At 43.4% G+C, this 26629-nt stretch overlaps 1 protein-coding gene across 13 annotated transcripts in view; it reads left to right on the plus strand.

The window, feature by feature from the left end:
* FHOD3 (formin homology 2 domain containing 3) overlaps positions 1 to 25630 on the plus strand; it is a 436559-nt gene extending 410929 nt beyond the window's left edge. For 3 of the 13 annotated variants that reach the window (XM_033087586.1, XM_033087591.1, XM_033087592.1), the window contains 5 exons: positions 2505 to 2697; positions 6938 to 6961; positions 8542 to 8716; positions 14186 to 14347; positions 23817 to 25627. In XM_033087586.1, coding sequence (XP_032943477.1) covers positions 2505 to 2697; positions 6938 to 6961; positions 8542 to 8716; positions 14186 to 14347; positions 23817 to 23899 — 637 coding nt within the window. In that variant the 3' untranslated portion in view covers positions 23900 to 25627. Of the gene's footprint in view, positions 1 to 2504; positions 2698 to 6937; positions 6962 to 8541; positions 8717 to 14185; positions 14348 to 23816 lie in introns of all 13 variants that reach the window. The other 10 variants (XM_033087593.1, XM_033087596.1, XM_033087597.1 and 7 more) reach the window with 5 other exon arrangements.
* Positions 25631 to 26629: the final 999 nt, after the last annotated feature.

Raw genomic sequence — 26629 nt, forward strand, 5'->3', positions numbered from 1 at the left:
TTTGTTTGTCCGCAGGAATGTCATAGTATCTTTCGTTTCAAATGTACATCTGAATCTTTTCGCACCTTCATTTTACTTGTTTGTTGTTACTCCCCTGCTTGCAAAATATGTGCTTGAATTCTATTTCCAACTCATGTTAAGTTTGGATCTCCAGTGTTCTAGAAAGTGGAGGATAGGACTCTTGGGTTGTATTTATGTATAAAAGAGGACCCAGGTATGGGCTGATTGATTGTCCCCTTGATTCATCTTGCACAAAGATCTGGAGCAGTGATAAGGGCAGTGTATGTAATATATTACACTAATGTGTCATATATCATATTGCATCACATCACTTCACATCTACAATATATAATGTCAGGTGGTAATAAGAGCCAGGAAGAAAAATTACGAGTGTAAATAGTACTGGGAGTGACAAGAAGGTGCTGTTTTATATTGGGAGGTTAGGAGAGGCTTCTCTGAATATGTGATATTTGGGCAGAGACCTGTGCGATGACAGAGAGCGATGCATGCTGCTGTCTGTGCGTCAGAAATGTTCTGGGCATAGGGAATAGCTGGTACTGGATGCCTTGTCAGGGCCTCTGGTCTTCCCACTGGAGTGGCCTCCCCACTTCTCTTCACAGGCCCTGCAAGCTCTCAGTGCAGCCCCACCCAGGGTCCCCTACACACTTCACATGGGGCCTGGGGCCCTGAGGTAGGCTTGTTCAAAGAATCATGAGGAGTCCAGTGTGGCTGGGGTCATAGAAGATGAGGTCAGAGAGGTAGTGGGCCGGCTAGTGGGACCTTGTGTGGATACACCGCATATCTGTTGATGGACATTTGGGTTGTTTCCAGTTTTTCGCTATTGTGATTAATGCTGCTATAGACATTTGTGTAGAAGGTTTTGTGGGGCATGTATTCATTTCTTTTGGGTATATGCATAGGAATGAAATACTAGGTCATATAGTAACTATTTTACTTTTTAGGAACTGTAAGACTTTTCCACAGCAGCTGAACCAATTTATGTTCTCACCAGTACTGGACTGAGGATTCCACATCCTCAGTACAATACTTGTTATTGTCGGTCTCTTTAGTATAACCATCCTGGTGAGTGCTAAGTTACATCTCACTGGGGTTTTGATTTGCACTCCCCTAATAACTAATGGCGTTGAGCATCTTTTCATATACTTGTCAGTTATTTGGATATCTTTTTTTGAGAAACGTTTATTCAAATCCTTTGTCCTTTTTTTATTTGTCTTTTTAGTGTTGAGTTGTAAGATTTCTTATATATTATATATGTTGGATACAAACTCTTTGGCAGACATATGATTTACAAATATTTTCTCCCATTCTGTGGGTTGTCTTTTTCACTCTTGATAGTATCCTTTGCAGCATAAAAGTTTTTAAAATTTTCATGAAGTTCAGTTTATCTATTTTTTTTCTTTGGGTATTTATGCTTTTGGTATCATATCTAAGAAATCGTTTATTAATCCAAAGTCATGAAAATTTATATTTTCTTCTAAGGTTTTGATAGGTTTAGCTAGCATTTTTTGGTTTTAAACAGCATTTTTTAGCCTCCTTTACTTTAAATACATACTGTATGCTTCATTTTATTTTATCTTTCTTCACAAAAAACTCAGCCAATGTCCCTCAGTTGAAAAAAAAACAACCCTCTTTAAACTGCACAAATTAGAGAGATCAAAGACAAAAGTTTTGTCTGCCAATAGTGTTATCATCTATGTAATACTGTTTGTTCTACATAAAAATTTTCCTCTGTCTCCAAATATCTTCTTTTTCATTTCCAAATAACTAAAAAATGGGCATTTGTTTGCTCATTTCTTTTTAAAAAATTTTAATAGAATCCAACAATTTTAATTTACAAATTAAATAGCTGAAATAAATTTATTGTGTGCTGCTCATTTAATGTGTCCTAATTAAATTAAGATTGTATGTAATATTGCAAGAAAATATTTCAAAATATTTACTCAGAGAAAACTTTATAAGCATTTTTTATAAACCATCAATTGACAGGTTATTCATAATATAGTCTTATCTATTCCAAGTATTCATTAGAGCAGTTTCCCAAGAAATTGCTAAGCAGCATTTCTTTATTCCTTATTCAATTTTCATATAATCTAGAAACTGTGCAATGTTTTCCTTAAAATAGTACTTTATCATTTTTCGTACAAAAATTTTGTGTATTCATTTCAAAATAAAAAACATGAAAACACAGAGAAGCCAAAAGGAAAAAGTAATTAATTTCCTGAAATCCTGCCACTTAGACACAACCTCTCTCATAGAGAAAGTGAGTTTGAACTTGACTCACTTGACTCACTCTCTCATAGAGAAAGTGAGTTTGAATATGACCAGAAGGTCATATTTTCACTTGAGAAAACTCTTCAACCTCAAAGTCTCAGGAATGAAGAACAATGTCTTCAGTTGATTGGTTTCTTATTGAAAGTCTTGAGACAATTGGTTTTTGTGTTCCTTAAAACTGAAGCCATTGCCACTATTGTTTTTCATTGCAGGTTCCATTCCTTTTTGCTCTTTATGGGGCATCCACCTTATGCAATTCGAGAAGTGAACATAAACAAGTTCTGCAGGATCATCAGTGAGTTTGCATTGGAGTATCGCACCACCAGGGAAAGGGTTTTGCAGCAGAAACAAAAACGGGCCAATCACAGAGAAAGAAATAAGACCAGAGGGAAGATGATCACTGATGTAAGTTTCATGAAATCAGCCTCTTTATGTCATTTTGAAAGTGCGATCAACCATAAAACTTCCCACAATTTGGGAGCTGTGGTTTTTTTCTTTTAATGTGGAAAAAAAAAATCTCTCTTTTGAAAAGTGCTCTTAAACTTCTCCTCCACCTTGTCTGTGAAAAATCTGCTATATAACAAATGAGGAACTAGGACATGAAAGTTAAGAATATGTAGCTGGTGGAAGAACTTGTGACCCATGTGGGTGCGTTGTACAATGCTGATGACATTAAAATGTTTGATTCCCTTTTCAACCTCTGTGATGTGAGTAAAATTGGAGGGAAAAAAATATGAAAGATAATGCCACTTATCATAGCAAGACAGATGTACAGATTTGGGAATTGACTCAGAATTTCAGTCATCCTAAAGATGCTATATAACCAGTCAGTTGACATATGGACCACCCATTCTAGGCATCTGAATAGAGAAATAATTGATGTAGTTGCTCAAAGATGTAATCTGATAGGCTCTTGGCAGTCCCTTAAATCAGAGAATATCAGGGTGGGAAGAGATCCTGGAGGATAGTGAATCCAACAGGAGTTCCCCCTGAGAGTCCTTGCATACTTCCATGCCTCTCCCACTCCTGGGCTCTTGCCCCATCTCTCCTACCTCAGTTCTGAGCCCACTGGGCCATGGGTGCAGTGGATATTCAGATGGATGATGCTTCATAAGTGGAGGGGGAAGGGATGTGTGAAGATGGAAGAGGCAGACAAAGACACACAGTGCAGGTACCTCTTTCTGGTGTGCCTTTATGAAACGTACCCCGTCTCTATATATATGTGAGAAGCACCTTGGCTCTCAATGATACAGGGAATGGAATGGATACAGGATTAAACCGTGGGGGATGCCATCATCCTGTGGGGTGCAAGCCTCACCTGTACTCAAGTCAGGCACATTTCTCTGGGGAGGAATAAAATAAATTAAGAAGACCTTATTGAGGCTGCCTTCTGTGCCCAGATGGGTGTTCATGTAGTAGGAGAAACAGAGGGCACACAACAACTGGCCACATTCTTGAGGGAGTCTAACCTTCCTATGGAGACCCAAATGCCATCATCTTAGAAATTTTGTTGTGGTTTTAAGGCAGTTCTGAGCAGAACTAAGGACTAATCCCCTCACCATCCACCCCCACCCAGACCCCTTGTTTGTTTGTTGCTTGTTTTTTAGTTTTCTGGACCCTTAGAGTGCTCAGATCAGTTTTTGCAAGAGTTCTTTCTATAACACCCTGGCTGTTCTGGATGCCACTGCCATCAGCTGAGGGTCTTCGTCTCTTCTTCTGAAATCTGGGTTCAGTAAGATCTTTAGCCTCCTGCAGGACAGCAACTCAGGAAGCAAACTGAATCCAGTTAGGCAGACTGTGGCCCACATTTCATTCCAAAGTATTACTTTTAAAAGTTTTAAAAAGGGAGTGATTATTTTTGTGGAAATGAGACACATTGGAGGTGAAAAATACAAGCCAATATGTTTATAGTTACGGAAACATGTCAAAATTTCTTGACAAATTCTGGAGATTTTTTTTTCTTTTTTTTATACAGATCCCACTAATTTTTAAATTTGATCCTTCTCCAAAAACATTCAGATCTCCTATTTATAAGCAGGGGTAAATTTTTCTAGAGTTCAATTCAAAAAAGTATTTAAATTCCCATTCAAATCTGCACAGTACAGGTTTCTTCAGGGTTCATCGTCAACAGTCCCACAAAAAGTGGCATCATTCGTGTACAAAGATTGCCATCTGCTGGAAAATTAAGATATTGTCAATTAAGGCAAAAGACAGCTTCGAGTTTACCCAACTCGGAATTAAGCGCCCACTGTGTGCCCAGCAAGGCACGGGGCACCAAGGAAGATGTGGGTGCAATAAAAGACAAGCGTATACCCTAGGGATGTCACAACCTGGTTAGAAAACAGCATATCCACAACTTAAAACACTGAAAACTAAAACCAGGCAATAGACTGAGAATCAAAGCGCAAAAGCACTAGAGCTGGAAGTGATTTTTAGGGCAAACTGTGTAGTAAGTCACTTCTTTGTTTTCGCTCTCTCTCTTTTATTTTTTTATTAGTTTCAGGTGCACAAGACAAAGTAATACTTAGACATTTATCATTTATATCCCTCACACTGTGTGAACCCCCCTCCCCCATCCACTATCCCTCTGACATCGCACAGAGCCATTACATTTCCACTGTCTCTATTCCTAATGCTGTACCCCGCTTCTTGTAAGTACGTACATACATATATACATATACATATACATATATATATATATATATATAAAATTATAGTGGGTATTCATTATTGTTCAGCTTCAGCTTCAGGTGTTCAGTGCGGTGATCAGGCATCTACATCTTCCCTGAGGGGGTCTCCCAAATGGGACACGTGTCCATCGGGTACCCTACAAAATCCTTACAACATTATTGATTACGTTCCCCAAATTACTTTTCAAAACCCCGTGGCCATCTTGTGGTTACTGACTGTTTTCTAATCCCCTCACTTTCCCCCTTATCTCCACCCCCCTCCCATCTAGCAACCCTCAGTTTTTCCTCTATGTCTCCAAAACTGTTTCTAATTAGTTCATTCACTTATTCTTTTCTTTAGATTCCACATATAAGTGAGATCATATGGTATTTGTCTTTCTCTGTCTGAGTACGTCACTTTTAATACAGATGAGGATGGAAATGGTAGCAATGAAATAAAGATGATTTTAGAAAAACCATTATTTTCTGAGGCACAGACAAGTCGGTTAAATCTAAAGACCCTGTATTTGTAGAGTCAGACCCATATCTGCTCTTGTGTACCTGTCTCGCTACTTCTTTCACGGTTTCTGAAAATGCAAAAGGCTTCCTTTCTTAAAGTCCAAGGGTCCTCCCAGGGAATGACCAATGAGAAACTAAGTAATTCCTCATCCTGGTGTCCCAAATTGTTCTCAACAAAATGGTGACATAGACAAGGCACCACAAGGTAGTTGTGGCCCTGTCTGCTGTGGTTATACTCCAGATGGGCTGTGAGAACGCAGGCTTTGCACCCCAGGACTCCCACACGAGGGGGCCAGTGGTAATCCTGGGTGAGGCCCGTGCCTTCGCTCAACCCCCGCTTCCTCTTCTGTGAAAAGGGAATGCTAGTTACTTTGGGGGAATATTAAGAAGGATATAGATTTTGTATCTTAGCATCTTGCACATGTGCTAATTGCTGAAAAAATGCCAAACATCCCTGGTTAAATAAATAAACTCTAAGATTAAAAAAAAAAAAGTATAGCAGGACTGTCATCTCTTGTCGTGATGCCATTTGGCTAGGGGCAATGTGGAGTGTGATGAACTGGAAGCATTTTGTCATTTCGGCTTCTTAACGGTTACTTAATTCTCAGAAACCTTGTGTCTGATTTGCTGGAGCCTTGCAACCTCAGTGGAAACAAATACAAGTTAAACTGAGGGTGTGTTGAATTTAAAAATCAAGAGATTTCCACAAAGTTCACCCCCAATTTATTTTTAGGAAAGGGGTATTTTATTTGAAGTTATTTCAGGAAGTTAATCTGGTGAGAATTAAAAGTATAGAGCATGTCAGTTCAAACTGCCTCCATGAGGGACAGGTAAGATTTTAAAACAAATTTAATTTTGTGTTTCTGAGGAGAGGGTAATCTGATCCTTTCTGCTTGGGCCGTTGTTCCTCTTGTCCTGTCTAGACTATGTGTGGAAGGATTCTCGGAGGCTCAGACCCCGCAGCCTGGGCAGGGAAGGGTCTAGCGCTCGGGATGAGAGGGGAGGCGGCAGCTGACAGGCAGAGGCAAGCAGATGGAGGCCAGTCCACTTACTGAGACCCTGATGGCACGCAGGTGGTGGTGGGTTCCACAGAATGTGGCCAGCTGAGTGGTAGGGCCCACAGCTGGGAGTGACGTTGATAGTGGTCAGAGAACCAGGCAAGCTGGCTATCAGCCTCAGGGGCAGCCTCGGGAGACTGGCCTGGAGCCCCACACATCCCTTCGGACTTTAGTTAGGACTCTTCTTGGGGCTCACGCAGGGAATGTCCAGAAGAAGGCAAGAAGGCTGTACAAGCAAGGCCTGGTAGCTCCTCAATCAAGAGACTATGCCCTGGTTGTGGGGGCCAGATTGTTTATTTGAAATTTGATGTGACATTGAGACAATCTCATCTTTGCTGACTTCTGTGCCTTCTAAGAAGCCCTTCTGTCTTTTCCATCCTGTCCTGTCCTCTCGAGTAGACTGATGAAGAGGATGAAGTTGAGGTACGACTCTTTGTAAACATGAAGAATGCCGTGTTTGACTTTCCCAGGCGTGCTGTGGCGTCTAACCTAACATAAGCAGCATGAAGTGTCAGCACCATTCAGTGCTTTAAACCATGCATGGATTTTTCTGGTTGACTTCTGTGTGATCACTCTCCTCCTTACACGGGTTCTTGTGCTGTGTGTGCTAGGGACGGAAGGGCTAACTGCATTTCCAAGCTGTCCGTGAGTCCCAGGCCCTGTCAAGAGTGGCAGGTTCAGCGGCTCTCTCTCCCCACTGCTGGAAAAATGGACAGAGAAGTTCTCCTCCAGACCTGTCTGAGACTTTTGGCAACACAAGTATGAGAGAACTGGATTCTAGAATAACCACATAAAGAGCCCTAAAACCAAAGAGGAAGTGGGGCAGTGGCTGAGGCCAGAAAAATGGTCATCATCTGTGGGCTGCCTCAGTGGGTATCCAGTGGATCTGGTGGGATCCGTGTGGGAGGGGTGGGATGGCAGGGGTTCTTCCTCCTGGTTCTGGGGCAGATGCCAGAACCAGAATCCAAGTTGGAGATGATTGGCTCTGGGAAATGAGGAGGGAGCAGTAAAGATACACACGCCACAGATGTGTCCTGGGCTTTCTATTGTCATTGCCAAGACACTGGATGAGAAGAGGAAGCCCAGAATTCATGGAACTCCTCTTTGCAAATGTGAATCTAACAGACGTTTTAGTTTTCATCCAGATGTGGGCACTGTGTGCATATGGCCTGATGTTCCTCCATACCTCTTGTAAACCATCTATGTATTGACTCTTTGTTGAGCTGGAATTAGAGAATATCATGTGCTTGTAATGCTTGTTAAAACAACTACATTTTTGACACAACCAGAAGTAGTGAGTGTTGCCAAACTTACTTTCAGCATGAATTTCTGAGTCATGTTCTGATCTGATCCCTGAAACAAACCCCCTTGGGGCCTTTGGCAAGTTGCTTAATCTTGGAAAGCCTCAGTTTCCTTCTCTGTAAAGTGAGATGGGCCTGGATCTGGAAAAATCCTTCCCAACTCTTAACATTGTGTGATTTTATGACTGGATGCCACTTTTAAAATTATACCATCATCAGTGATATATAAGAAAATTTTAACTGCTTTCTGGTGCTAAGTTAAAAAATAATAATAATGAAGCTCAATCCATTTGATTAACAGGGCATATTTCAATTCTCACATTAAGGTTTTGGTGTTAGGAACAGATTTACTTTCTGAGTGCTTCCCAAGAGCTGATGTCAGTCTCCCCGAGCCGGCCCCCAGGGAGGGCATCTGCAGTGAGCCAAGAGACCCACTACAATGGAGGGGTGGGTGAGGTCCTTCTGGAACCAGCACTTTTTTTTCTGCTTAAGAGAATTTCCTGTATACACAGACGTTTTGTCATTAGTTCATCCACAACCTCAGTGATTGCCATAAATGAATGTGTCTGCAGAATGCACACAAACCAAAAAGACAGAGAGAGACAGACGGAAAAGAAAAGGTTTTCCTCAACCAAACGTTTACAAGCTTGAGTTGGCTTTTGGGGAGTCACCTCATGCCCTCCCCCCGCTTTGGTCTTGCAGTCTGGCAAGTTCTCTGGCAGTTCTCCGGCACCGCTGAGCCAACTACAGGGCCTGAGCTATGCTGAGGATGCTGCTGAGCATGAGAACATGAAGGCTGTGCTGAAAACTTCGTCCCCCATTGTTGAGGATGCCACCCCGGTGCTGGGCGTCCGCACACGCAGCCGAGCGAGCCGAGGTAACTGTGCTGGGCGGGCGAGTCTTCCCACTTAGCCACCCCATGGGGGTACAGCTTACGGTGCCCAGGCAGTGGCTGCTAAGGGCCGTCAGCTCCCCTGGGCTCCCAGTGCTGACGTAATCACATGCTTTCCTGCACTCACCCCTTTGTGACCCGCCTTCCATCGCTTCGTCTCAGAAACAAGCAAACTCTCTCAAAAATGTAGCGTACAAGGTCAGACAATTAAATTCGCGAACTTGTCCTTGAAAAAGTGCTACATACCTCATTGCTCAAGCAGTTTTGGAACTCTTTTTCTGGAATGGCCATCGGAGCTGTTGTCATATTACCCTTGATGTCCTGAATGTCATCAAAATGTCTTCCTTTCAATATTTCCTTTATCGTTGGGTAAAGAAAGAAGTCATTGGGGGCCAGATCAGGTGAGTAGGGAGGGTGTTCCAATACAGTTATTTGTTTACTAACTAAAAACTCCCTCACAGACAGTGCCCTGTGAGCTGGTGCATCGTTGTGATGCAAGAGCCATGAATTGTTGGCGAAAAGTTCAGGTCGTGTAACTTTTTCACTCAGCCTTTTCAGCACTTCCAAATAGTAAACTTGGTTAACTGTTTGTCCAGTTGGTACAAATTCATAATGAATAATCCTTCTGATGTCAAAAAAAGGTTAGCAACATTGGTGAACAAGTTCGCGAACTTAATTGTTAGATCTCGTAATTCATACAAAAGGAATTATTATTGTGAATGAATCTCATGGGGTAAAGCAGGAATCAGCAAGTTGAAGCCCCCAGGCCAAATTCAGCTGGCCATTTATTTTTGTACATAAGGTCTAGTTGGAACACAGATATATTTATTCTTTGTGTACCATCTGTGGTTCTTTTGCACTGCAGCGGCAAATTTGTAGTGGTGACAGAGATGGCAGAGACCACAGAGCCGCAAGTTTTTACTACCTGGCTCTGTAGAGAAAAAGGTTGCTATGCCATCCCTTCTTAAACACATATGACAATTAGAAAATATTACTGCTTACTGTCTATAAAATGCCTCAATTTCTCAGAAATGTGGAGAAGTGACAGGAGAGAAAGTATGTAAAGAAGAATATAAGAGAACAGAAGAAAGTGGTAAGGTCAGAAGGTGAAGAAATACTGTCATTAAATGCTGAGCAGTAGAGACGATCAGTCTAGATGAAGCATAAAACAAGGATAAGAATAAAATAAAACAGCTTTGCAATGTTACAGGGTGTGAGAAAAGGAATCACTTGTATTCTGTGGTACCCAAAAAGGCCTAAGACATCCCAGGCACAAGTCTCTCTGTGCCCGGCAGCTCTTGTAGGATCTGTGTGCTAGACTCAACGAGGACACCAGGAAGACCCAGGAGAGCATTTTTGCCTGCACTGTGGTGACCCAGCCATCAGGAGCCTGGAGCCTTGAGCGCGATACAAGGATATCGCAATGAAAGTCATTTTGGGACACGGAGTCCAGTATCTCTACTGGAACATAACAGGTTGTACTCATTTTAAAAGAGAAATCAGACAGCTGTTCTTGACTGGAAAGGACCAAGGTTAAAACATGTTGCTGGGTTTGTACAGTATGGGTTCCTTTTTAGAATGAGGTCATGAGGAAATGACCTCATCACAAAACTGAGTTTGACAATCCTGGACATACAGAAAGCTGTTCCTTTTCAGCATCTCCTGACAGGTTACAGGAAAGCTGTTCAGTTTTTCTGCACATTCAGAGACTTCTTCCAGAAGAAGTGGTGTGTAGTAGGGAGTGGCAAGCCACCACTCCTCTTACAACAACTCCAAAAAAAAAAAATGACAAGAACTTTCTTTTAAGAGATGTCAGAGAACTGTGAAAGGGAAGAGGACCACACAAACTAGAATTCTAGGTGAGTTGAGAGTGCTTCTGTAGCAGTATTTGCCATGTCTGGGCACAGGCTGAGCATTAGATTTGCCCTGGGCAGAGCAACTCTAATAGAAAGGAGAAGCCAGCAGAACTTCTAATAGCCATGTGAGCTGCCCTAAGAGACTGGAATCTAGAGGAGCTCCAACTGCAGACAGTTTTCTCCAGGAGACTTTTGCTAAGTGCTGGACAGCATGGGGAGAGGACGCTGGGCCAGAAAGGCTGGAGGAAGCATCCTGCAGTCTTGAAGTTCTGAGGAAACTAAGACAGGCTAGAGTAAGCACCTTCAGTAAATGCACACAGATATGCGTTAGGTTGGTACAAAAGTAATTGCGGTTTTTGCAATTCTTTTCCCCCTTTTAAACTGCAATTACTTTTGCACCGACCTAATAAAGACAGGCGTGGGCTGATTCTCAACTATCTGGCCCCAGCCCTGCTCAGTGCTTCTCTGTGTCTGCCTCACAGAAAAGAGTGAAGCCGGCGGGGGGAGGGACGGGGGTGGAAATGATACTAACTTCAGTCTCCTCATTCTTTTATACACAAAGTCCAACGCATAGTCAAAATTACGAATGAACGAAGAAAAGAATGTGACTATGTGGCTGACAAGAGGAAAATTATACAATAGCCACAGACCCACAGGTGATCCAGATGTTGAAATTTGCAGTCAAGGTTTAATCATTGTAAATGTTAAAGAGAGTAAAGGAAAAGATAGACCAATTGATTAAAAGGTGGGTGATTTCAACGGAAAATTGAAGTTTATCAAAAAGAATCAAATGGACATTCTGGAACTACAAAAGAAAATATCTGAAATAAAGAACTCATTGGATGGGTTTAACAGCATGTTGGTCCCAGCAAGAGAGGATTGGTGAATTTAAAAAACAGGTTAATAGAAAATGTACGAACTGAAACAAATCCAAGAATAAATATAAAGAAAAGCATACCTTGGCATTACATAGGCTAACTGCTCAAAAGCAAAGATAAGATATAATCTTTAAAACAGCCAGAGAGAAAAGATACTTTCTAAGGATCAGCAGTAAGAATAATGGCTTACTGTTAACAGAAACGACGTATGGGAGTCAGAAGAAAATAGAATGACATCTTTAAACTGCCAAAAAGAAAAGCTTCTAACCTAGAAGTCTCTACCTAGGAAAATTCTTTCAGAACAAAAGGCAAACTTGTATTACATTAAAACAATATACTATCTATTTTGATATTATTTTCCTGTTAGACAATTTCTTTAGGTTACATTATTAAGGAAAAATTAGTGTTTCTTTCAAACTACATACTTTGAAAACTGAAGTCAAAATAAAGTAACATGGCGCTATCTTAGTTTATAATGCTTTATCCCCTCCACTGTATCTCAGCATATATAAATATCTCGCTAATATTTGGGAGACTGTGGTAAGCCCAGTGGTCCTTGGGGGTCTGTAAAAGATATGGGCAGTGTTCTCTGATGTCTGCATATGAGTGTAAGAGTCCCAGAAAGAGAAACATACATGACCAGGAAGAATGGGCATAAGCAGTAATCAGGCAGTGAGGACAGTGACCAAGGCGAGAGGAAATGAGGTTATGAGGGAATGACCTCATCACAAAACTGAATTTGACAATCCTGGACATATGACAAGATGCTCCTTTTAAGCATCTCCTGACCTGTTACAGTGAAAGCAGATCCCTAGGGAGGTATCAGATGGGAAGTACAGGTCATTTTCAGCGGGAAGAGCAGGTGATGTCTTCATTTCTTGCCCAGTGCTCTGAAAATATACTATGAGCAAATACAATTGATGGAGCTCGGTGTATTTTTGGAAGGATAGTTTGACATTCCAAAACGAGACAGCCTTATAAATCAATAGGTAAAATGGAAAACAATCAATTGTTGGGTGAAACACAATTGCACTGTTGATTGCTCCACTCTGTGTGGACGCTGTTGTTCAGAGGCTCTGCAGAGTCCCTCTCTGAAAGCTGTGCCACTGTGAGCCCTCTTACCTCAAATTAGAACACCTGGACCATCCTGAGAATGCAGAAAAATTCAGCAACAATTGCAAATATTTCTGAGAGGAACTTATGTTTAAAGGCTTTTGTGATGGTGGAAAACACAAGTCTACTGATACAAGCAAGCAGATCAGGTTCCCTTGGGTATAAGCAGACAAAGTACAATTTGCTATTTTTGTCTATGTCAGGATTGTTGGTGTGCTGCCAAAACAAATTTTTAGAGTGATGTCAACGACGACAATAAAAACACCTTGTCAACGGAAAACATCAGTGTCCTAGAGCCACAGGTCTCAAATACATGCAGGTGATGAAGCACCTGGAATCCTGGTCCTCCTTTTGCAGAGTGAATTATTTATGTGTATAATTCAGTCACATGAATTTTACTAGCAGAAATTATGACGAAATTACAGCATGCTACATATTTGCAATAAATTTTCAACCATAAACACATGTGCATGAAAATCAATCTACTGAACTGCAATCAGATATTCCCAACTATTTCCACAATATCCAAACACCACAAAAACTTTTAAAAATTGGTATGGGAAAAGAACCCAAATTTTATAAATGTATATTTATTAACATTTTTCCCCCTGTGATTTGGGAAAATCTGGCTGTTCTTCAGCTGGACCTTAGTCAGTCTCAGGGTACCTCTGTGTTCCATTTGGCATAGAGTTTGAACACTCACCTACAGCTTTTGAAGTTGTTTGTTACAAAACGAAGTACAGGTAGAGGAAATTCACAGTTTTGGTCACATTGTACATCTTCTTACAGAAGCATATTTCCCATCTTATAGATTTCACAAGGATATTGATCGATCACAAAGGCATAGTTCTTGACATACTAAAATAGCATTAATTTCTAACTATTTAACGTGACGTGAGAACGCATGTTTTTGTGGTACTTTCTGCTTGCTTATCTATAGGCAGAGGCTTCTCTGCCAGACTTGGACTGTCTTCAAGTATAGTTATTAATAAACGTATTTTGCTAGTCAGGGAGCAATGTACTGAAGAGAATTTAGGTCAACTCCCCCGTTAGCTGGTTGTAAAGGGCAGATAATCCGTTATGATATTTAAAGGCTAGCTAATCCAAAGATAAACTATGTTTCAAAATCCACTGGTTGTTATCTGACTGAATGAGAAGTTGGGGTTAGTTAAAATTCAGCAGGCACATACAACCAGGGATAGAGGGCTAAGGGAACAAATGTCTCTGGATGTTACTGAATGTACATCACCGTGTGGCTTGGGAGGTCTGCCCTGCCGTGATCACAGAACCTGGCAGTTGGAGGCAACACATCCAGGCATCGAAAATTAAAGGACGAGAGACAAGAACACAGCCGTGGTATAAGGTAGTATGACAAAAGTGCCCGAAGTGCGGGTATGTGGGAGTTCAGAGCCGGGAGGGTAATGGTCACAGGTCACCGTGGTGTCCCTGCAGTGGGAACGGGTGAGCAGCCCGGATCTGTTAGGCTCAAGATTACTGTTCTGATTCGTTGCTGACAGCACTCTGCTGCTGGGGGAGCAGTGCTGGGTATTTTCTTTGGTGTTGTCCTTGCTGAGCACGTTGCACTCTCTGATTGTTTAATGCTTCAGGATCCACTAGTTCATGGACTATGGGAACTGATGACTCGCCTAACGTCACAGATGATGCCGCCGATGAGATCATGGACCGCATCGTCAAATCGGCCACCCAAGTGCCCAGTCAGCGAGTGGTGCCTCGGGAGAGGAAACGCTCCCGGGCCAACCGCAAATCTCGTAAGTGTCTTTGAGCTGGCCTGAGAAACTCACCCCACAGGGACCTGCCCTCCAGTTCCGTATGCCCCAGGAAGGGCAGAGACTCAGAGGCAGGCTCCAGTGAATTGCCAGTGGTGCCTGGAGGGCCCACCTGTGCTCCTCAACAAAAGGTTTCATGTTTAACGACCAGCATTGGCCATTGTGGAGGAGGGATGCTGCAACCACCCCGTCCAATGTATCGGTCATTTCTGGCCTGGCCTCCCTCATTTCACACTTTGTCCCCAGGAAGGTCTAAAAAGCCTTTACAGGGTGTGCAGGGTGGGCGCAAGGGGCCCATTGCCAAGTACTGCCCTTGATGCTTTGCTAGAGGCTGTATTTCTGCCCCTCATCTAGCGTCAGGGGCCACTTTCCGGGCAGATGGTTCCTCAACCATGGCTGCACGTTGGAACCTTCTGTAACGTTTACAAAATTCCAAGTGCCTGGGCTGTACCCAGCCTGACTACTTCAGAGCCTCTGAGGCTCTGCCCCTGTCCCTTGGGTGATTGGTGGCATTAGGAGGCGGGCTCTCCCTCTATTGGGTGCATCCCCTGCCACATGCCCTCCATTTTTCAAATGGAAAACTATCATTCAGGGGGACTGGCTTTTTACATCTTCAAGAATATGTTTGTGGGCTCCAGCATCAATATCTAAGGCCTTTATATTTATTTTTTCCAACATTTTGCTATTTCCTGATGCTGCTGGGAAATCTTTGCTGGTCTTTCAGCGTACCCATATAAGAACTTGGCTAAGGACTTGCTACTCAAAGTTGGTCCTCAGACAATATAGGCTGGTTAGAAATGCTACATATTCAGGGGCCCATCCCAGGGCCACTGATTCAGCATCTGCATTTAGTAAGATTTCCTGGTGACTCACATGCACAATAAAGCGGAGCAGCACAGGCGTGTGAGGCCACGAGTGGAATCGCAGGGTCCTCAGGTTTGCACATCTTTCATGGCACACTCTTCTCCTAGAGGTGGGTCTAATCCACACTGCGAGCTGAATCTCAGTTACTCCAGGCTGAGGCAACACTTCCCTTTTTGCCTGAAGGGGGTAGAATAGTATTTCCTTGTAGTTTTAACTGACTTTTTCCTGCATACTAGGAAGGTTGAACCTCTTGCCATTTGCATCTCTTCTTTTGTATATGCTTTGTCCATATCGTTTGCCTATTGTTTTCGTGCTATTTTTCATGATAAGAAATCGATTTCTTAAAGTAACTTTTTAAATGAAACTTCTGAAGGCTTTTGGAGGTCTTAAGTAGGTTTTCTTCAATATTTGCTGTTTCTTGTCCTATTAATTATTTCAATAAACTAGTAACCAAATGGCAGAAACTTGTACCAGTTCACTTCTGGTCTTGCTGCAATGGGCAACCTCATTGCAAGGAGCTGGAAGGAGCTCCTTCCACTGGGAAGAGCTGGGAAAAGCATGGCGGCGTGAGGGGTGTTGGTCGGACCAATGGAGATGGGTAGAGAAAGGATGCCAGGCCAGGGAGTGCCCTCACAGAGGTGGGCAGGGTTGGGTCAGGGACCTCAGAAAAAGAGACTGCATGAGACAGTGGCCTGGCCAGTCCCCGCCGGGTAAGTGTTCTTCCCACAGGTTACACGTCCGTGTTGGCAAAGAGTATTGGCCCTGCCCTCTGGTCTAGAGAGAACCAGATTCTTAGAGAGACACATAATGTCACTGGGGGGAACAGTAATCCAGTCATAATTAATTTTCTTCTTCAATCTGGCCAGAGAGATATTTTGCCTGTTTGTTGTTGACATAAAATAATTTCCTTTGGTATTGTTTCCATTCCAATCTTATGCAAAACAGCCGTATATTCTTTTCATTTAGCCAAACACATTTTATCCTGTGATGCAGTTACTACAACAAACACAGCACTGGATGTGTGTAAATGTTTATCTGTAACAGGTTTAATTTATTAGTAATGGCACCATCAACAGAAATTTAAGATGAAGGAAGTTAGTTTGGTTTCCATTATAATGGGGTGATAAACTCCAGCTTTTCACAAGAGGTTAAAGGAATAAGAAAAAAAAATTGCAAAATCAACGTGAAGTTTCCCTTTTGGGCCTCACTCTGAAACAATGCTGTACTTGATTTGATTGTTCAGTGGTGGTGATGAGGCAAGTAGATAATGAATAACCAACATATTTGGGCTATAACTCATTTGGCTAAGGACAATAATAGTCCAGCTTTCGCAGGAAACAGAATCCATCCCATAACCTAGAAATTTATGACCTGCAAGCCACTTGAGAATCCTCCGAGATAATTAAATGTCTGCTTTCGTGTTTGATGCTGGTGGCCAGGCCTACACAAGCCAAATGTCCTGTGAAAGCCTGAAATATGGGGCCACACTGAGGGCCTCTTTATTAGTTCGCAGGTTCTCATGGCTCCGTTGTGCTGCTTTTCCAGCTGGTACCGTCAGGGTGTCATTAAGTAAAATGGTTTGGACTGTCCAGTTGATTTCTAGCCTGTGAAATGGTTGATCCAATGCACCTCATGTGCTCCCCCAGACACTAGCCAAGGCTCTCCACTCGGCTGGTGCATCTGATCAACAGAGAGTGTTCTTCGAGTTGTTGTTTTTTTCCTTATTTTTTCTTTTCATCAGATTGGGACAGGTACTTTGTCCAGGAGCTTTTGTTCTGCTGGGCCCTCTGGATATTGGCCTTCCCTAGACAGCCCTGAAGCTGACTGGCCTGTGAAGTATCCTTATGGGTGTGACTCTGCAGGATGGGCCATGGTGGCGAGGGTGGAGAGGGGCGCTTTCCCCTGTGTTCTTTTCTCTCGCACCCATCTTGGGCAGAGGGTCTCCGCCCAGCTGGCTGCCTGCATGTGGCCACTAGCCCAGAAGATCACAGAGCAGTGTGGGGACAAGGGACTCACAGTCTGCTTTTTCTCTTTCCCGAGGGAGCTCAGGTCTTGTCACAGGTGAGAGAGGCAGGCTGCCCCTTCTCCTGCTGCCTTTCCCTCTGAATGCGATCTGGGCCCCACCTGAGATGTGATCACGGAGTTTTGGGCTCAGGGCTATATTTCCATAAAGATGTGATCACCTAGACATAATTGACCAGTTTCTTAGCTCGTTAGGATCCTAAGGTTGGTCACCATTTCAAGAACAGCGTCTCAGTGGGCAGAGCCAGAAGTCCGGGTCCAGGGCCTGCTGGGAAAAGAACGCAGGACTCTGATTTGATTTCACGCTCGGACTCTCATCCTTTCATATCATGACTTCCTCCTCAATGTGTCTCTCGTGAAGCTTCGACATTCCTCTCAAAGGGCATGTGGCATGGTTTACGTTGATTTAACTAAAAATCTAATTTTATTTCTCTTACAGAATATTGAGGTATGTAGCCATGCTATCTGTTGAGTAAAATTTCATGGAGAAAGAGTATGATTGCATCTGAAAAACTATTGAATCTGTTTTGAAGAAAACAAGATTTATGCCTCATAAAATGTTAGATTCAGCCCCGATTCTGAGCAGTAAACAGCTTAGTTCAGTTGTCACTCTAGTTTTCCAAAATGACATTTGAAAACACCCAGGAATTTCCCCACTAATTCCATTAAAAAATTTTCCCTGCATTTTATTTAAATAGGTTTTCCTTACTTACTGTGCACCAATTTTATATTTATATAAAATTTATATTTATAGGGCAAGCTAACGGTGGCAGTAGGCCAGAGGCTAATGCTCTTAGATGTAAAATAAGATGTTAATGGAAAGAACTCAAGTTTCTCGATCAAACTTTTGTGTTCTCAGCAACAGCGTCCTCACTGTTTACTCAGCACATAATTATTCTTAGCGCTCATTAAAGCTAGACTAATCCCTCCTTTAAAGACAGCCGGGGGCCCATCTATGTGTATAGGACACAGGATAGGAAAATAATAGAACAAGTCCACGAGAGAATCAAAAGTCTCAGGTCAAGAGTCACTACGTTTTAGAGGGTGACTCGAGGGCTGGTGCCAGTTGGGAGAAGTGCACCATCAGTGTCTCCTAGGCTGCAGGAATAGAGGGAACAGAACAGGATGGAGCTGACAGTGGCTCTCTAAGGGACATACTTTAAGCCTATAGTAGGTTTGAAGACTTTTTCCCTTGGAAAGGAAGATGGGTAATTGAGGAAGGCATTTGTAGCCTTTGTTCTGCATTGGGAGGGCCTCGGAGGAAGGGGTGGGTGGACGCAGGAAAGGCACTTGGAAGGGCAGAGGTGTGGGGGCAGCGGTGGTGTGGAGCATGATTTGAGTCTGGGAAGTGGGGAGAGACATGAGGCCCATACCAGAGCAGGTGCTGTCAGAATTGAAACCCCAAATCATCAGGGACCCAAAAGCGAGTGCAAAACAAAACAGGGATGTACAAGCCTTGCTTCTGAGCCCACGGAGGTCAGCGCAGCCCCAGACACGAGGGCAGAGCCTGGCCAGATGCCAAAGCTCTGACGTGGCAGGAAACCCAGGCAGAAGCCTCGGGGATAGAGAGGTGATGCAGGAAGAATTTGGAAGTGTTTCACTGCACTGAATGGCTTTCTGGTTGTTTCATTTTCCGACCATTGGCCCTCCCATACTGAGAACTAGCACATTGAAAGAGGAGGCTGTCTCGGGTCTTCTCTACCACATCTGTCTGTGTGCCAGGTACCCATTTAACCCAGAGTAAAGGTTCAAGAGGAATCAGTAAAAAGAAGAATCCGAGAATTTGTCTTTCCTCCTGACAGCCTAACTTTTCCTGCGTCTCAGTCAGGGACCTCAAACCTGACTGGCCACCTGAATCTCCTGGGAAGGTTAAAATGCAGCGTGTGGGCCTCTCATGAAACCTTTGCTTTGTGTGTCTGGGCTGAGTCTAAGAAGACGAGTTTAAATCAACCATATTTGAGAATCTTGGCTTGTTAATGCAGTGCCAAGTTTCATTTTTTAATTTTTAATTTTGAAAGGATTTATACTTAACAAGAAAGTTGCAAAAATCGCAGTTGCCTTCTGTCCTTCCTCCAGCTTCCCCCAATGTTCACACCTTGCATAGTGTAGGACAATTTATCAAAACTGAGAAATTAACATTGGTATAATGCTATTAACGAAACTATAGGCTGGATTCCGATTTCACCAGTTTTTCCATTTTCTGTTCCACAGTTCTACCCAGGATCCCACATTGCACTCTTTTGTCTCCTCATGTCTGGGGAGGACATTTCATGACCTTGACGCTGTTGAAAAGTACTGGTCAGTTATTTTGTAGAATGCCTGTCAATTTGGGAAACTTCTGCTTTTAATGGCCAGGATTTTATGTATTAAAAAAAAAAAAAGATGGAGGTAGACATGAGAAAAAGAACTCAGATGGTCAAATAATTGACATTGACCAAAAACCAAAACCAAAACCCTACAGAAAGTGTGACATCAGATCACTAAGAACTAGACATCTTAAAACAATTTCCTACATTTAAGTCCAAAGAGGCATGACTGGACCTGACATTTTTCCCAACTCTACCAACAGGTCCCTCAAGGAACAAGGAGTCTGTCAATGGACAGTTTTGAATAGTTGTAGAGCCAATTAGCTCCCAACCACTAGCCATATGTAAGACACCTTGGAGTTCTGATGTTAGTCCCTATAATCCTAGACGTACTGCTCTTGGTATACTCAGTAGATCTTTAGAATCCTAGGGATTAAAAAAAACAACTTATTGCTATTGTTTGAAATTACATGCAAAAACAGGGAGAAAAATCTGTCCGTGATCTACAGGTGAAGGATCCCAAATGGATTTCTGTCCCATGGAAGTAGAAGTCGGTACATTTCCCATCGATGGGAAAGGTGGTTAGAACATGTCCTGTCAGGCTTTGGCAGGGCACCGCTGTTTCCAGGGTGGGCTATGAGTTAAACGTTCTGGCTCCAGTCCTTCTCTACCGCTTACTGTGTGTGCTTGGGCGAGGGACTCAATCTATGCCAATCTATGCCACTTACTGGGGGAGGGAACAGTACCCATCTCCTAGGGTTTCCACAAAGATTCACTGAAATAATCATGTTCCTGCTCAGCAAATGGTGGCCACCATTGTCACTATTCTCAGGTTCAGCCCAGCAAAGAGTCATCTGAGAGCAGATTGAAGGATTAAAATTTTTTTCGATTCTGGGGAGTTGGGAGGGAGAGAAAAAGAACTTAGGTTCTGTCTCTGAGTCTCCAGACACCTCTGCGCTGCATGTTGACACAGTGGCGCCCTTGTGTCAGATCCTACTGCTGTCATTGCTGCACTGTGAGAGCTGTCACAAGTGCTTGGGGCATAGAGTGGCTGCCGGTGCCAGCAAAGTGACCCACAGCGTCTATAGAGGAGCTGCGAGGCAGACAGGGATAAACATTTCCACAGTCTGTTCTCTGTTAAGCAGCTGCGGGGAGGGGAGGCCGTCGCATGTGACAGGCTGGGGAGCTCCAGCCAGAGCATTCAAGCGGGAAGCAGGAATGGGGAGTGGAGAGGCGCCCAGACATTATCTTATCAAATGTAAGCCAGTCTCCCCTATCCTATTCAAGAAATCCCCTATGTGATGGAAGACTCGTTTCTATTATACAAGTCTCACCTCCTGGCAGCCCCCATTTGCTGGTCCCCTCATTCTCTTATATCCCCAGCTCTTGATTGCTTTCCAAAGTGAGAGCCAACTGCCTGTCTTGGACAGGGTCTGCTGTCTCCTCACACAGTGTCCCTGTCAACCCCCTACCTCCCTGACTGCAATACTTGGCTCAGGTAGAGTCTCAAGGAAGGTTTGCTGAATGAACGAGTGAACTGATGAGCAGACAGATGGATGAACGGACACCCAAAGAGGCCCTTTCCATGCATGATTTGAACTGGGGTACAAAACTGATTTTAATTGCTTACCTTCATTTTACACCTTTTCTCAAGTGGTAACATGAATTAACCTTGACTTTTTAACAAAGGAACCGTTCAAATTCTTAAAGCTTTTTTGGGGCTAATATATTTATTTGGTTTATTATGAGGCTATTATATTTATTATTAGAGAGAATTTATCTGAATTGTCATGAAGGCCCACAGAAAGTAGGATTCCGTGGATGAGACAGATTGTTCTGTGGAGACCCACTTTTCAGGGACACAACGGGCAAAGGGACCTCAGCCTGTACTGGCTTTTTCCTGCAGCAGACAACACATGGGCCCATGCAGAAGGGGTGTAGGAAGGTCCCAAGGGGCCTGGCATATCCAAACTTCGAGAAGACCATGATGCCAAGGGCATAGCCTCTGTGTAGTCAGGCAGTTAGGCCCATGAAGTTTTGTTCTGTTCTCTGAGGCTGTTCCAGAGAGGCTGGTCCAATGCCCATATTTATTAGAAAATGATTACTTGGGTTATAAGGTGCCGGGGTTCTTATTGAATTATTTACATGAACGGGATACTACAGTTACAGGACTAAAGCAAATGAGTGACCAGAAGTGTTAAAGAAGAGTTTTAAATGCCCTCATGGGTAAAAAACGCCTACCAGTTCATGGAGTCTTCTGTCCTCATGTGGCCAGGCGTGTATACCTACAGGTACAAAGATTATGGTTCATAGACCCACATGTCCATGCCACCTTCTATGGCTAATGAAATTAGGATGCCCAGCCAGTGCAGCGTGGACTTCTTCAGGCAGAATTTTGCATCTTGGATAAGAGGTCTTAGCATCCTTGTCAAGAATGAGAAATATTTTTATCTTATTTTCTGCCATTAAAGTTATTATCTGTCTTTAACAAATACTTGAAGGAGTGCTTAAAGGACATAAAGGGTTATTACAAACTAGTATTTTTATTGCTGCCCCATAGAACGAATTCCATTACTCAATTAAATGCAGTCTGCCTTCAGCCAAGGTTCTGGAGCCAAACATTTTGTCTGGATGAGTTAGACACTCAGTCTGGAGCCCAAGGGGTTGGGGTGGAGTGAGCTAGTGCAGAAGCAGCTGCAGATGGACAGCTCGGGGGCCCAGAGCTAGGCTTGGAAATACAGTAGTGTGTGTTGGTGGTATGATTTGAGGCTACCCCTCACCACAGATCTTTGTGTCTCTATAAAAACCCACGCTTGATGTCTGTTAGCCTTCCAGAAATGTGTTGATTCTTCGAGTGAAATGCTGAGCACACACTAGGTTCTCCATCAAGTATTTGTGGATGGATTAGGTGTTGGCACCTGTTCAAAGTGCTGATTCCTGGGAGAGAAGAAACCTCTTATTAATAGCTCTTAGCTCCTGTTCATTCTCCTGTGGGCATGCATCTTTCAGATTCTTTGTCCACAGGTTAAGTGGGCTTTTGCCCCGGGGATGGTGGGGAGACATGGGATATGGGGTATTTATTGCCTGCAGACATATGAGGTGGGGCCCTGTCCTCTGGGCAGGACTCAGAGGGTAACACCCGCACCCCCAGTCACAGAAGGGATGCAGGGAATTGGGTCTGACAAGGGAAGACGGGAAGACACTAAGGGTGAGCTTTGCTTTCTCCCCATTCTGACCGGCTACTCAGGCTGATTAAAGATCTAGAATGAAAGGTAGACTTGTAACACATCTTTTTTGAAAATAGAACAAATATCCCAAACTTTGTATGACCTTATATACAGAGTAGACCAAATACAATTTATAAATTAAGGGAAATGTAATTAGGCAACCTTTTAAATGAAAGGCCTTTTGTTAGAAGGGACAATTATCTTCTCATTCACCCTTATACAGCCTTTATTTGTTGACATCAAAACTGATCAACACTGAACAATTGTAACACCCACAACGCCAGGCTACACACAAGCCAATTCAACTGCCAGTTGTAAGCACCAGAGATTGTTATTGGTTCTTCTTGAGCCTTGTGTGTTTCACAGAGAATATCCATCAGATCCACCCAGAAGTTTGGCAGTTTGCTTCTTGGCATCCAGTCCGTAAGGAATCACTGGTTATTCTCTCTAGAGGCCCTTTGATGAGTCGAGGCTAAGACGCATGATGCTCACAGAGAGACTCATCCTGATGGCTGCCCCATGCACTGGGTTTTCTTAACACCTTGCTCTGTGGGGCCATGGGTTCTTTGGTATGTCCCCAGCATTGCTGCTGCTCCTGCAGATTTGTGGGTTTGTCTTTGCATCATTGGAACTTGCATTTTCCAGCTCTGACCCACTCCTTATGCTGGTCAGAGGCTGAGCTCTCAACATGCCATCTGAATTTTGACAGTTTGCAACCATTTCTCAGAAACCTTGTAAGGATGGACTTTCCTCCCTTCTTCCCTCTTCTAAGCCATGTCTCCCGACTCCTCTACTTGGCTGTCCAGGTCAGCGCCTGTGCCATCTTCAGGTCAGCCTGTTGCAGCCCCAAGGTTTTTCCTGCTCTGGTAGATAGATGGCCAGAGCACTTCAGCCGGAGCAGGATGGGGCCAAACAAGGCTTCCCCTGGGAATTCTTGGGAGAAGGGGGGCGCTGAAGGACAGACTGCCATATACCCGGCTGCTAATATCTCCTTCTCTTCTCATCCCTTTAACTGATCTGCTGCTGCTGTAGTGCGAAGGACCCTGAAGAGTGGCCTGACCCCAGAAGAAGCTAGAGCCCTGGGCCTGGTGGGCACCTCAGAGTTGCAGCTGTGATACCCGTGGGTGCCCGAAGAAGTGTGCCTGAGCAGAGTGCATGCCCCTGCTGGATGGAACCCCTCCAGTGAGGGGCAGGAGACTCTCCATTAACATCTGAAGGTTCTGAAAGGGAGTGCCCTTTTCTCTGGGTCACGGTGGCATGGCTGTGTTGTCCGCTGTGCACTGACATGGATCTCTCGGAGTCTCCTTCATGAACTTTCTTCATTGTGTCAGCCGTGTTTCTCTCGTTTTCTTGACACCTGGTTTAGTAGTTCCAAAGTGTGGCACCTTTTCTGTGCAAGGAACAGCCCTTTTCAGGAGCAAATCACTTCTGTCACAGTTCCTGTGATCATTTGAGGCAATTTGATTAGATTCACAGACTGCGTCTCTCCCCAACACCAAAACATCCAGATGTAAACTCCAAAATTGTACACAAAAGCAAGCACAGATTGTTTACGAGTTGTGGATTTTAGATGTACTAAATGTTTATATGAATTCATAAATGTACACCATGTTTCAAATACTAAATAAATAAAGTTTAATGTCATAGCCAGAAACTTTTATTCTCTTGGATGTAGGACCTTAAACAGCTCCACAGGCTTGCCTCCTTCTGAATCAGCAAAATGTCTCAGAATCCTCAGAAAGACACTGGCGCAAAATGGTCTCCAGGCCTTTTGGGTTTCATCTTTTGTTGATAGAATGAGAAGCCCTGACAACGTGCTCTTTGTAACTCCTCGTTAATTAGGCATCAGGTTTTGTTAGAGGATGTGTTAGCAATAACCTGCCCCACGTGCTTTGTTTTGCTCCATTGTGGTGTTGAAGCAAAAATTAGAGTAGCATTTTAAAAAAATCAACTATTCTGCAACTCACTCACTTACCTCCTATGTGAAAATTCATTTTCTCAAAAAATGTACTAAGTCATTTGTTTGCAGAGTATGACAAATGTAGAGGTCATGAGTCGCGAAGGTGTCCATAGCAGGAGGCACCGTAAGAGGCTGTGAGCAAACTCAGAGCCAGGCTGAGGGGGCTGGTACCCAAGTGGTAGCTGAGCCCTCCACAGAAATCCCTTGGTCCAGGGTCGCATGGCTCTCCATGAAGAACCTCTGCCTTCAAAAACAGAGAAAGGTAAACCACTGCAGCAGGTATTTTAGGGCTTGAAAGATCATTGGGACACTAATTCTACCTTTGCCTTACTTTCAAAACCTCTGTAACTCTGCATTCCTAAATCTGGGCATATGTGATTGATAGATAAGATGCAGTGGTGTTGCCCGAAGAGCCAAAGATCATATGTTCACCTCTCAGGCCTCTGTAACTGTGCCCCCTCTTCTGCATCCCCACTAACTGAGCAACAGGGAGCTCTTTCCAGCAGCCATTTGTCAAGTAATACGTGATGAGCGTGAGTACCTTGGCGAGCCTGGAACCTGCAAGAGTTAGGTCTGTGTGTTACAGACAATGGAGTTTATTTAATCACTGTATTGAAAAGGATACATAGGTATTAATGTTTATTTCCTTATGGTTCTAAATAATGTGTAATATTCTGCAGATGGTTTAGTGGTCTGTGTGTATTTATTTGCCTTGGCACTGAATATCCACATGGAATATCTGTATCACTGGGAATCGTGATGTACAAACAAAAGGAAGATGCATTTTTGTTGCACCAGTTAATGAACAAATACTTTGACGCCCTTACAGGGGCCCCTGGGTGTTCTGCTGAGAGTTATTGCTTTAGAGTAAAAGGTCACATTTGGAAGGAAGTGACTGAATACATCTGATATTTATTTTAAGGATTAAAAAAATTCTCAGACGAAGCAAGCAAACTAATCTCTTGGTTGCAGCTAAGTAGAGGATCTCTTTTTCTTGGGAACTTGGTTTAGTAATTTTTAATGAAACTGAAAGATTTTTCCTATTGCTCGTTGCCTCGCTGCTAGCTGCCACTAGCTTGGGCTTCCTGTATTAGCATTTATTTAGGAGGTTAAGTTTCTCTAAAAAACCTTTGAGAACCATTAAAGTGAATGGTACCTTACACTTGTGAGATGCTCTTGCTAATCTTCTGGTTATCATCCTAGACATTCTTGTGCCTAAAGTCTTAATTTGGGTTGAAATTACCAAACTGCTTGTAAAGAAAGGCAAACACTTTTCTGTTAAAGATGTCGGGAATTTGAGTTTGTTTGGCATCTTAAGGTTTTTCTATTTTAAAAATAAGTTAGGGATTTGGGGATGGAAGGAAGGGTGCACATGGCTTTGGAGGGCTGAAGACCGCGTTTTGTTTTCTTCCAAGTCCATTGACACAGTGCAGGGAGGAACATAGGGGCCGGATGTCAGGAGACCTGGTTTCTGGGCTCCTGCCCTGGTGGCCACCTCATCGTCCCCGGCTCCCAAATCCACCTTTTCTGTGTTCATGGTCCTGGGATGGTATGTCACCACATACCATTGTAGTAGGCTAAATAATGGCTACCCAAAGAGAGCAGGTCCTAATTGCAGGAACTTGTAAATGTGATAAAGAAGGGTCTTTGCAGATGTGCATAAATTAAGGTCTGGACATGGTGAGATTATCCTGGATTCCCTAGGTGTGTCCTGATAAGAGAGAGGCAGAGGGAGATTTGATACATACAAAACAGGAGGAGTTATGAAGACGAGGCAGAGACTGGGAAGAGGCAAGGGACGGATTATCTCCTAGCGCTTCTGTAGAGAGAGCGTCCCCATTGACCTCTTGATAATGGTCCAATGAAACTGAGGTTGAACTTCGGC

This window comes from Rhinolophus ferrumequinum, chromosome 19 (assembly GCF_004115265.2).
Source record: "Rhinolophus ferrumequinum isolate MPI-CBG mRhiFer1 chromosome 19, mRhiFer1_v1.p, whole genome shotgun sequence".
NCBI classification, from domain to species: Eukaryota; Metazoa; Chordata; class Mammalia; order Chiroptera; family Rhinolophidae; genus Rhinolophus; species Rhinolophus ferrumequinum.